Source organism: Cydia fagiglandana, chromosome 22, assembly GCF_963556715.1.
Source record: "Cydia fagiglandana chromosome 22, ilCydFagi1.1, whole genome shotgun sequence".
In the NCBI taxonomy this organism is placed as follows: domain Eukaryota; kingdom Metazoa; phylum Arthropoda; class Insecta; order Lepidoptera; family Tortricidae; genus Cydia; species Cydia fagiglandana.
This window is the reverse complement of record NC_085953.1, coordinates 5,390,751-5,404,166: the sequence shown is the minus strand read 5'-3', so window position 1 is coordinate 5,404,166 and position 13,416 is coordinate 5,390,751. Positions and strand designations below refer to the sequence as shown.

Sequence of the window (13,416 nt, the reverse complement as noted above, 5' to 3'; positions counted from 1 at the left end):
GGTAGGTACTTATGTAGGTACAAATAAATCCTCTATTTTTTGTTAGTGTTACAGGGCCCACCCTGTATACCAAGTCAGGTGCTGAAAAACATACAAATACCGAGGTGAACTTAGTTCATATGTATTATCATTTATCAATTTTGGTCCGGAGCACTCAAAACATAAAGTTATTGTTTTCCTTAACCATAGTTATTTGTTATTCGTTAGAAATTTCAGGAATCTTGCGCACACGCAATCTATAGGTACGATATCTACGGCCTGATTCAAACTTTTCACTTATCTTAATGTTATGGCTCCTCTACACGATGGGCCAACGCCGGCCACTCCAAGGGACGCAGCCATGCGGTAGAATGAGATAGCAATATCACTTGCTCCCTCTAACGCGTAAATGCGTCCTTTGGAGTGGCCGGCGTTGGCCCATCGTGTAGAGGAGCCATTAGAATCGGGCCGCTAGAGCCTGTGGGGAAAGAGAGAAGGGTCGTAGAATGTATTGGGCCCCATACATTTAACGACTCTTCTCTTTCCGCACAGACTCTAGAAGTATATATCAAGGGGCCCACAAATTACCAGTTCACCGGACGATATCAACCTGTCAGTTTAACCACAGAATAAATAATAGTACTAAGTACAGAAGACTCACTCTCTAACAAAAGGTGTCTGTTACGATCAGCACAGATATGGCCGCTAGGTGGCGACAGCGCCACGCGCGGCTTACGGCAAACCCCAAAATTGGGGCCGAACGGATGTACTTTTAGCTACCTGTAGAAAAGCGACGAAATCGCGGAGTGAGACACGCCTGGTTTAACGTAAAAGGTGACAGTTCCGAACAACTGACAGGCTGATATCGTCCGGCGAACTGGTAATCTGTGGGCTCCTTTAAGCAACGGCGAAAGGGACAAACCCTGGTTGGCAAACGAAAGACAAGGAACCGTTCGTGCGCGAGCCCGACTCGCACTTGGCCGGTTTTTTCTTTTTGTTTGGCGGTTTATTTATATATTTAAACTTTATTGCACAAAATATATACAACAATGTACAAATCGCGGACTTAATGCCAAATGGCGGTTGTCGATGTACAATTTTCATCCTGGCTAGCCGTGATCTCGGAACTCAGAAACAATACTTTGGACTAAAACTTGTTTAATCTATAGAAGTTGACATATCGTAAAATAACATAAAAGTAACTAATAATATTAAATAAAAGATTTTCAGGAGGCCCCTTAGTAGGTATCTATTTTATCTACATAAGCGGTTTGGTATGTTACTAGTTTTTGGCAAACTGCCACATTTCTTGTGTGCGAATAGGCACTGAACTTTTATTTAGGTTCATATAAAGGAATATCTAGGCCGCTCAACCTAGTTCCCAAATATTTATATAAAAAAATAGTAGCTTAGTATAGTATAGTAGCGTACTCAGAGGGCCTACCGCGAACCACGTTCGACGTGTTGCCTTTCTGTCGCACTTATAAATTTGTACGTAAGTGTGACAGGGAGACAACACGTCGAACATGGCTCGCGGTAGGCCCTCAGGCCCTGGGCTATAACCGCGAAAATCGAAGTTCGCAAATTGCGGGGATTTTTCTCTGTCACTCTAATTACGCCTGCGTTGGAGTAAAAGAGAAAGATCCCCGCAATTTGCGAATTTCGGTTTTCGCGGTAACCGCTCTGTAGACAACATGTTAATCGCTAACGCTCCGTAGCGAACGAAACGCAACTGTCACTGTCACACTATAATATAGAAGAGTGATAGAGACATAAAGCGATTCGATGGCGAAACGCAAACGATTGTCACCTTGACTAGGCCGCCAGTGCGATCATTTCAACTAAATGCGATAAAATGACTAAATATTTAGACCGTTGCTATATAGTCATTTAATTCGTTTACTCTTACCAAAAAGAATAGATACTATAGAGGGATAACATATACTAATCCTATGATAGAGGATAACATATACTAATCTATGGGTCCTGTCATAGTAAATGTTGTAGTCACTGTAAATTTACTGCCATCTATCGACACACGACTATAACTCAAAATAAACACGTATAAAATTATCAAAAATATATATATATATGGATAAATGATTTTATTATTTTTATATAATATTGACCCATGTTCATTCACTGATATCTATGTGTTAAAATTGTTAAATATGAAACGGAATATGTCGTCACACCATCTAGCCGAGAATAGGCCAAAGGTGTGTGCGCCAGCTACGCGAGAATGACTTTTTCTTGATTTCCGAGGCACGTTATTTTCTTAGACTTTATTCATCTTATACGAAGTTAATATGTCTTTGCTCTTACTAATATAAACGTCACAGTAATGAGACATTCTAAGCACCTGCTAGCCAGCTCTATTGCCGAGTATGTATCAAGACCGTAAAGTATGTACTAGAACATTTACCTTATGGCTCCTCTACACGATGGGCCAACGCCGGCCACTCCAAGGGACGCATTTATGCGTTAGAGGGAGCAAGTGATATTGCTATCTCATTCTACCGCATGGCTGCGTCCTTTGGAGTGGCCTGCGCTGGCCCATCGTGTAGAGGAGCCATTTCGTAGGAAAATATTTTCGACCATTAAGTATTATGTCACATTGAATCGAAAAATAATTATTATGTACGTACTAGTTAAGAATTCATAAGTAAACCTTTGTGTTTTCATGTACGTGTACCTATACATACTATTTGTATGTATACATAAATACATATACTTACTTCAATAAACTGAAGCCCCTACAATACATCCATTAGCCACATGAATGCGTTTCACAACATTGCTTGTCAACAATGTCCAGGCGGTGTCACTTTACGGTGGCCTTTATTTTTGTCCGGTTAATAAATATTTGCCTTAAATTAAAGTTTCATCGTGTAAATGTGTGTTTGACCTCATATTTTAAGTCATGAGTACATTGCTACTTAACATTGGACGTAGCGCTACGTAGCAGCCGTAGCCAACGACTTGGGTTTCCCGTTATGTAGCGAAATTGCTTCGTAGAGGGAAAGGGCAATGTATTGACATTAGCACTGAATGGGTTAGCTACTAAACTAAACTACACTACTGAACTGAACTAAGTTAAGTTTTTATCGAGGGAACAACGGTATGAGGTTATATCATAAGCCCTAAAAAGGAATATATGTACCTACATGTTTTTGCAGGATCGGCAACGTACAGCATGGTATTACAAATAGTCATTTAATTATGTTAAGTTGACCGCTTAAGGGGCCCACTGATTACCAGTCCGCCGGACGGTATCGGCCTGTCAGTTCGAACAAAATTTTAACAGTCTCGAACAACTGACAGGCCGATACCGTCCGGCGGACTGGTAATCAGTGGGCCCCTTTACAATCAGTTGGGCAGTTGGATTTGCCATGAAATTTCGATTTGCTACCGACCTACATTTTTTTAAATCAAAACATAAGGCTCTAGCTGTATTCTGTACGAACTTTTTTCAGCAATTTGTCAGGTAACTTAGGGTTTAGGCAATTCGCCAATTTTTCCGATAGCTATCTCTGCCATGGTTGTAACTAACTGAAGCTAGTCACGCTATACGCTAATCGTACACTCAAACGCAACGGGTCGCTACGCTATATATGCATTTTTCATGTAATACAAAGTATTTCATGAGTTCGCGCCAACTTGCCCTATTTCGATATTCTTAAATATAAGGCCCGCTGTACACATTGGGTAGTAAGAACTATTATATAATCTGTGGTCAAGGTCCAATTTAAGGGACGAAATAGGAACACTAATAATAGGTACCACCGGTTCTAACCCTACACCTCTGAAGGGGCCCACAGATTACCAGTTCACCGAACGATATCAGCCTGTCAGTCCTTGACCCAAAACTATACCGACGTAAGAAATCTGGCAGCAATAGCAATAGAGGAGCAATAAAATAAGAAGAACTGCTACTTATCGTATCCCTATAATTCCCTAGCCTATTAATATCACGTAGTCCATTCAGGCCTCACCCATGGGTACCCACACACATGGACACCCTAGGTTGTTCAGTTGGATAGAACTGGCGAACTGACGCTGCCGTTGCTGAGTCATTATCCGAAAACCGTAAACCAGGGACTGGACAGGGATTGAACAACTATTTAGACTTTTCATAAGATTTGTCCTGTTGGTCATCCTAAATATCGTTGGGCTGATCTACAGAGTGGAGGCAGATCTCCGTGAGCTCGGCGTCAGCGGTCAGCGAAAGCTGGCGGGATACCGCTCTGGACCGATCAAAGTGGCGTGCTCTTGTGTTGGAGGCCAAGACTCATTTTGGGTCATCGCGCCAACCAAGTAAGTAGGTTGTAGTAAGTAGTAAGTAAGTATAAGAGTTTAAGAAGCTGACTGCCAGTCGTCTGCTGTTCTTGAAGTAGAATAAGTACCATCTGTGCTACCTACTTACCATGTGGTACCGGATATGGGTACCGCCTGAACGAACGCCCTCGTTCAGCTGGATGGAGCTGACGCTGCCGGCGTCATCATCCATGAATCCCGTCTTCTTGTAACGAGCCATCTGTGTACAAAACATACTTTGAATAAGAATAATAAAAAAAACATTTATTCACAAACACAAATAGGTTAAGTATTGATGTTATGTTATTGATAAAAATCTCTGATGTCAGGTGTCTTTAACACGGTAGCTGTGGCCGAAATCAATTTGCCTCCGGTTTCAATAAGGAAAAATGGGGTCTAATTTCAAGAACACCAGATGTCGGTACAAAATATGGATATACTACTTATTCGTCTATCAAGTAATTCATTAGAAGTTTTATCTTGAAATCTGTTGATAAATATGTCTGTCAGCTCTCAGCTCACTGTTAGCCGTGTCCATGTTAAATGTGGACTTTAAGGGCGATTTTATCAATAATTGATTCATATCTAAGTACAGTTAGCTACAAAATTGCATTAACACATTTAAACTTAGCAATTAAATGAATTTTATCGGTGATTATACAGATTATGGGACCAACCCCGAAAACACGGAAAAAAATGGATGTTTCATACATTTTGCTGGTATGATGCCTATGGGAGAGTCAATTTTTTTTTCGCGATTCGGGGTTGGTCCTATAGTAAAAGTTGCTCAGTATGACCTAAACATTAATGAGTTCTTTGTTTGCCTTTCGGTCTGATACATACTGTACTGTATAGCATTGCCTGCTATAATCTCTTTTTAACTCTGTTTAGAATTCCGCACAAAACTGTTTGCTGAGCTCTTATGGGATCACTTCGGTCTTGAAAATCGGTTAATTGCCTTTTTTTTAAACTTACATTTAGGCAAACCAAAATACAAATACAGACTTATCCCTTCGAAGGTTATATGTGTCAAATCTGTGTAAACACATTGATTTTCCCAAACTACGCACAAATCGGCGAAATGTTTACTAGTGCCATGCCTTATGGGAAACGGTCGCAGAGATAGTTCAGAGCCGGAAACCGCTACCAACTTTTAGTATGTTGTTGGGCATGGCATTGGGTCTCCAAAACTGCCGGGAGACGGCGGCGCCGGCCATCTACTTCAGCGGAATGACGTCATCAAAATGACTCCCGCTTCGTTGCGAATATTGCATACTGCACCCAAATTATGCATAGCACATACACGTGTGGGGTATTAAATGAAAGCCAATTAAATAAACTATATTTTATTCATACAAAGTGTATCAAAATATGCAACAGTTTAAGAAAAATTTACAAAATAATAAAAATTACGTAAAAAAATATTCGATTATTTGGGTTTTACAACCAAACCAAAAGTCGGACGATAAAGCAATGTACTACAACACTAAAGATGACGTCTCAAGCCATACACTGATATCAATAAAATCAAAATTGAACCAAATATGTGGAAATTATGCATCAAAATGTAGATATTTGCCCATACAAATGCATAAAAGTTAAAAAAATCTAAATTGGTCATTTTCAGGATAATCCGCATAAGCTTCTAGTATGTTATTAGCAATATGACCTGGATTCTAAAACTGCCGGGAGACCATCTCTGTTGTTCCTCAGTTACAAATAATGACGTCATATAAATAATCACTGCCGAATTTCGTAAAATGTAAATTATAGCTATACCACGAGTCTCACATACACATGAGTTACATGTAATGAAAGGTTATTAAATGTATTATGATTCACTTCAACATTGTTTGTAAAAAAAATGTACGGTTTCAGAGCTAGAAACAACGAAATACCACTTTTTATGGAAAAAGTAGATATGTATCAATTTTATAGCTAAACTAAAACCGTCAAAAATTTTTTGCGTATAATATTTGAAAAACTAGTTATTCAACTATATATCACAATTTAAATTTTACATTTCCGACAAAAACTGTGGAAGTTCTGGAAAAAAAACTAAAGCGCCCCAACAATTTTACCTTAATGCGCTCATATTATGCAAAGAATAGTTCTAATTATCGAGTATTAAATGGATGAACATTACATAAAATACATGAAAACGACATTTTCGAATGGAACCATAATTAAAAAAATCATAATTTACTAGATAAGTAAGCAAAATACTGTTTCTTTAAGTACCTAATCTCCTCCTTTCAAAGTCGGTTAAAATGTAGCTTTTGTGACCTGGGCTACAAAGACAAATAAATTGACACCTAATTTATCAAAATCAGTTCAGTACTTTCATGCAAACGGTACCTACACATGCACGCATAGATAGCAAATTCTGCCGTAGTCGGACAAAAAATTAAAATTCAATAATTAGACCTTTACTATTATGGCCTGGAGTGGCTTGGCATCTAACGTTGAAACCCTCAGGCCGTAGATGTTAGCAGACCAGAGGGGTGACCTGTATTTCGGAGGATCAGAGGGAAAATTCTGCCAGCCTTCTCAGCTCAGCCTTGAAACCCTTGCACCACTCAAGATTCCACTTTTATAAGAATACCCAACTGGCGCGAAGTGGCGCAGAATAGGGCAGAGTGACGCTCTTTTGTGCCAGAGGCCAAGATCCTCTTTGCTTTGGGTCACTGAGCCAGTGATGTATGTATGTACGAGGCTAATCGAGGCTTAAATATATAATTATGTATCGCATTAAGTGAACTGATACGGCATTTACCTCGATAAGGCATTTTGTATTAGGCATGTACCTACTTACTGACATGTAACTTTACATTTCTCTAATAATGTAGCGTTAGGCCATGACAATAAGAGTCTATTTCATATTAATATTTACCGCGACTACAGCAGGAGCTGCTATCTACGTATGTAATTATGTATTTTTTGCATGAAACTACTGAACTGATTTTGATAAATTAGGTGTCAATTTATTTGTGTTTGTAGCTCAGGTCACAAAAGCTACATTTTAACCGACTTTGAAAGGAGGAGATTAGATACTTAAAGAAACAGTATATTGCTTACTTATCAAGTAAATTATTATTTTTTTAATTATGGTTCCATTCGAAAATGTCGTTTTCATGTATTTTACGTAATGTTCATTCATTTAATACTCGATAAATAGAACTATTATTTGCATAATATGAGCGCATTAAGGTAGAATTGTTGGGGCGCTTTAGTTTTTTTTCCACACCTTCCACAGTTTTTGTCGGAAATGTAAAATTTAAATTGTGATATATAGTTGAATAACTAGTTTTTCAAATATTACATGCAAAAAATTTTTGACGGTTTTAGTTTAGCTATAAAATTGATACATATCTACTTTTTCCATAAAAAGTGGTATTTCATTGTTTCTAGCTCTGAAACCGTACATTTTTTTTACAAACAATGTTTAAGTGAATCATAATACATTTAATAAACTTTCATTACATGTAACTCATGTGTATGTGAGACTCGTGGTATAGCTATAATTTACATTTTACGAAATTCGGCAGTGATTATTTATATGACGTCATTATTTGTAACTGAGGAACAACAGAGATGGTCTCCCGGCAGTTTTAGAATCCAGGTCATATTGCTAATAACATACTAGAAGCTTATGCGGATTATCCTGAAAATGACCAATTTAGATTTTTTTAACTTTTATGCATTTGTATGGGCAAATATCTACATTTTGATGCATAATTTCCACATATTTGGTTCAATTTTGATTTTATTGATGGCTTGAGACGTCATCTTTAGTGTTGTAGTACATTGCTTTATCGTCCGACTTTTGGTTTGGTTGTAAAACCCAAATAATCGAATATTTTTTTACGTAAGTTTTATTATTTTGTAAATTTTTCTTAAACTGTTGCATATTTTGATACACTTTGTATGAATAAAATATAGTTTATTTAATTGGCTTTCATTTAATACCCCACACGTGTATGTGCTATGCATAATTTGGGTGCAGTATGCAATATTCGCAACGAAGCGGGAGTCATTTTGATGACGTCATTCCGCTGAAGTAGATGGCCGGCGCCGCCGTCTCCCGGCAGTTTTGGAGACCCAATGCCATGCCCAACAACATACTAAAAGTTGGTAGCGGTTTCCGGCTCTGAACTATATTCCCATAAGGCATATGACTATACAAAACACATCGTTTTAGGGCAGAGTGGGACATGATATCCCCATTTACCATGGCATAGCGTATGTTTAATTTGTTTCGTCGTAACACGATACGGCAACTCATGGACTCTCAGAATAGGGTCAATTATTAATTGTGTGTACAAAGAGCCACTAAATAAATGCGAGTTTTAAGTGCCAAAAGTATATATCTACGTAATTATCAGCCTGGTTTTAATATTCATTTAAATAAATCTTCAGTAGCAGTTTTAATATAATATGGTAACAAAAAAAATACCTATCTGGTGTTCTAATGAAATAATGCAACATTATCATGTTTTATAACAAAAAAAAGTACAGTAGGGAATAAACGTTTCTTCAAAAACAAATCTTATATACATTCACACGGTTTAGAGATCATACACATGCAAAAAAACTCGTCTATTTTCTATGTAAATATAATATAAGGGTCTCTATTGTTTCCCATAAAGTTTTAAGTCAAAATGTATTGTTTCTCCGCTTTTTAGTTACCTAGTCATAATTTGGTTTCCTCAGAAACGCGCAATATTTCAGGATTGCCACAAAACAAACCTATACTAACCTATCTCTAGGATAACCTTACGAAAATCCTAAATTAGGACTGATGATAATATGACAAACAATAATTTATGACTTAAAACTTTATATCAAACAAAGGGACCCCATAAAATAAGTGTCAAAGTTTACCTCATCCTTTTCAATCAGGTTCATGATGGCAAAGTTTTGGTCTTTCGGAAAATCAAATTAAATAGGTATTAATTACACACCAACACGCACTGACTTATTTCATTTTGCACTGTAAAAAAAAACTTCGATTTTTACATTTTTGAATCTTTTTTTTAACAAAATCAAAAAAAAAGAACAGTTGACTACTAAATTTTGACGGAAACTAAATAATTAGGTATCATGAACAAACATCGCTATCGGTGGGCCGGAAATACCCAAAACACGTCGTTGTGTACAACACCCAAAAAAATAAAACATCGTGAAATATTTTTTTGCGCGAAACACGTTTTGTTTATGTATTGTGTAAAGATTTTGGGTTTTGGAATGTTTAATATGTCTCTACCAGAGCTTCATTCGAATAACTAGACTTATACCAAGAAAAGTCCGCAGCGATTTTGATAGCCCACGCAGTGCAAGTGTTATTTTAAACGTCAACCGTCTATGAAATTATGACGTATAAATAACACTTTCACTGCGTGGGCTATTAAAAGTCTGTACTTTTCTTGGTCTAACTCTAGTTCATTTCAAATCCTTGTCGTTTTAAAAAAACTTCAAGTTTTGGTACCTACTGCATTGTACCCACCTAATGGCGCTTTAAGCTAAAGTCAATTAATTACTACTTAAAGTAAAAAAAAAAATACTTTACATACATTATAAATATACTACACTTACATTAATTGTATAAAACAAAATTATGACTACACCTAAAAAAATCCTATAACTTTAATTGTTTTTCTCCAGGTCTAGCAGACTTCATATAGCAAAGGCATACGCGCATAATCCTGTTAAATAGTTTAAATCGTGAATATTAGCGGTTGGACCACGGGTCGGGAGCGTTAAATATTCGTATCGCATTAGATTTTTTTAGCTTTCTTAAAAAATACGTCACAAACGTAGCCTAGGTTTTATAGTAGGTGACAAAGAAAAACCCATCCCAGATATATTTATTTACTTTTACAGTAAGATATAATTCATTAAAACATACTGTATCTCAAAAACGATTAGAAATATTAACGTGATTAATAAGTGAAAAATAAAGTAGGCTAAACAATTCCCCGTTTGCGTAATAGTCGTTCGTTCTGTTCCACCCAGTAGATTCACAATTATTAAAAGATAAAAGATTAAAAATAGTTTATTCAAGTAGGCTTATTACAATGCGCTTATGAACGTCAAATAAACCTTTAACCTAAACCTTTAAATAAACCTTTTTTTAATTAAATGGTTGCAGAAATAATTTATAGTTTAATCGGGGGGCACGGCAGTGCCCCCGCCAAGTCGAGCGCGAAGCAAACACTGCCGTACCATCCTTTACTGGAACCATTTCGCCGCATTTTCAGGCCCCTATTTGAGAACCTCTGGATAAGACCAGAACGCAGAAATTTTGGTCATCCAGTAAGCTATAATCACATACTTAAAATCCAAAATTTCAAGTCTGTAGGTCATTTAGTTCCGAAGTTAAGCGAAAGCAAAGTTTCGCATTTATGAAACTCACTCATGATCATCAGAATAGAACTAGTACTTCCCATAAACTCAGAGAGCTGAAATTTGGTACAGAGTTAGGGTTTAATGGCCACATAAAGGGAAAACCTAAAAATATTGAAATATCAGTCACGTTTTAAAGATCTAAGAACTGCATAAGTAAGTTTGTAATCCCATATAAATATATGATATTACAAAGTTACTGTTGCAGTTCCTACAAATAGGAGGTAAAGTAAAGGTACACTACGATGTACGATGTGAGTATGAATGAAGATATGTTTAGTTATGATATGTGTATACATAGTATGGGTATGAGTACCCGAAAAGAAGGACTGCCTACAAAAAGAGATGAGATCCCATCAAAAACATTACATGTAAAAAGGTGCAAGTCTCGCAACGCTTTTACTACAAAAAAGTTTTGAGATGTAATGTGAAACCAAGTCGGTTATTTTAATCAGTGCCAGGGGGTGTTAAAACCGTATCATTAAGATATCTTTAATTTGTAATACGTATTAATGACTTGGCCATCGCACGGCTGCATAATGACAAAAGGATCATCGTCACCTATTAAAAATAATTCTAATTGAACATAACGCTAGCGCTAATTGCAGTTTGAGCATTACACATATTTACGAGTACGGTACGAGTAAAGCATTATGTGCGATTGCCAAGTCATTATATGATGATTAGTGACGGATTACTGATTATTATTTAATTATTAGATTTAATGAATGGGCAATACGAAAAACTGTTGCTACTGTACAAGAATCAGAACCGGAAAAAAAGAAAAGAAAGATTTGTAATAATAAAAAAACTACTCCTAAAAAGAAAAAAAATGTGTTAAATAAGAAAATCTAATAAAATAAATCAATATGCCCACGTTTCTACAAAAAGAAGTGAAATCCCACCAAAAACATTCTGTAAAAAACTAGCCAAGTCTCGATGGAGCTGCTTGTTTATCTCTAAAAAGTAATGAAATCTAGACAAAGTCGTGCCAAGTCTAAGGTTCCTTACTGCGATTTCTTTATTATTATAGTTAATGTTGTGTGACTTGGCCGTTGAAGGGTACACAAGGGTACAAAACCAGGCGCTCCATGACACCATTGCACCAATCTGCCATTGCACCAAAAAGAAGTGTTTGTTTCAGGCTCGCCCATACATAAGTATTATTGAAATACGCAGCTTTATCAAGCCTACAATTAGGATTGTTCATTTTTTTTTCAAATGTTCTATTTCGAAAACCATTTCGAGATATAAGGTTTTTAAACAGTTTCCGACATTTGCTGCGATATAATAATTGGAGATTGAAGATATCTCAACAAATATCCTTATGACCTTAGTTTGACCTTCTCCCGGGCTGAATGTAAAGTCATTGCATAATAAAAGTTATCGAACCATAGTAAATAAATCCGTCACTCACGTATTGTCAAAGTTATCATTGTCATCGATTGTCATAACAATATTTTTCAGTTAAACCGCTGCGCTTGTTTGTTACAATTTGATTTATAATTAATACCTAAACAGTAGATTTCATTGCTTAATAATATATCAAAAACCTTATTCCTATGTGTGGAAATGATTCACAAAAATAATAGTTCGAATCCACGAAGACCTACGACGTGAAAGATGGTGCCGTGAACTTGGAACTTGGAATACCTACCTACTTCACGTGTTACACACAGTATTGCTGTGAGAATCACGTCGATGTAAGTATAAAATTAATTTTAATTTACTACAATTAAGTATTTAAAAGCTCACTTTATTGGTAGGGTCGTGGTATCTATTTATTTTCTGTGGTAATGTAGCCAGAGTATCTAAAGGCAAACCGTTAAACAGAGATGGTGCCTACTAGAAAGAAGGAATATACAAGAATACATAGCCATACTCAAAATTCAGCCTGAAACTGCTTTAAAAAGATATAATTTCTAATTTCCAGGTACATGTTGCAGTTCAAGCTGCTGATATCATGGTGGACAAGACTTAATAAAGAGTTGTGAATAATAAAACATGTTTTTGTTTACCTACTTTTTTATTAATTTGGGAAATATGTTATATATGTTTCCAAAAAAAATAGTAACTTTACATTAAATGTATGTTTATCATGTTCTGCACGAGCATCTGACAATGATGGCTTCTTGTTGACCATCCAGAAGAGAAGTGTATGGTTTGTTATTTACTCTGTTCCCAGGCATTATTTACGGTCGTAAAGTATTACGACGATTAATAATTAATATGACGTTCGTTTCAATACAAAATGCTCAACTTTGTTCTGGGCCCAAGTGCAGTTACATATCTCACAGCTGTATCTAAATAGGAATCACGATGACCTGAAATAATAGGATATAATTAGCAAAATTGGCATGTTCCTAATATAGTAGTATAAGTATGTAGTACAATATCCAAACAATGGTGACAAGCCGGTAGAAAGCACCCACTGGGTGCTAAGCTACCTTTAGCAATGGACGCTTGTAACGATTTTATGAATCCAATCTTCTTACAAATCGAATCAGTTAAAATATATATGATGTAGGTAACTTACATTTGTATTTTTGCTCCCTTGATTTTAGCCAAGTTATGGTTGGAGTTGAATGCTATATGGATACATACTCCAATAAAACTAAGTTATATTATATAACTTAGGCAGATTTCTGGAATCAGCTTTCTCAAATTTATAGCGTAGGTATTTTGAAATTAATGATTCAAAATAAACGAGTTTTC

The 13,416-nt window shown here is 36.3% G+C and overlaps 1 protein-coding gene across 1 annotated transcript in view; it reads right to left on the bottom strand.

The window, feature by feature from the left end:
• The window catches only part of LOC134675411 (endothelin-converting enzyme homolog), an 89,300-nt gene that overhangs the window by 57,242 nt on the left and 18,642 nt on the right, over positions 1-13,416 (bottom strand). Inside the window, exon 2 of the mRNA XM_063533641.1 lies at positions 4,406-4,516. Coding sequence (XP_063389711.1) covers positions 4,406-4,516 — 111 coding nt within the window. The remainder of the gene's footprint in view (positions 1-4,405; positions 4,517-13,416) is intronic.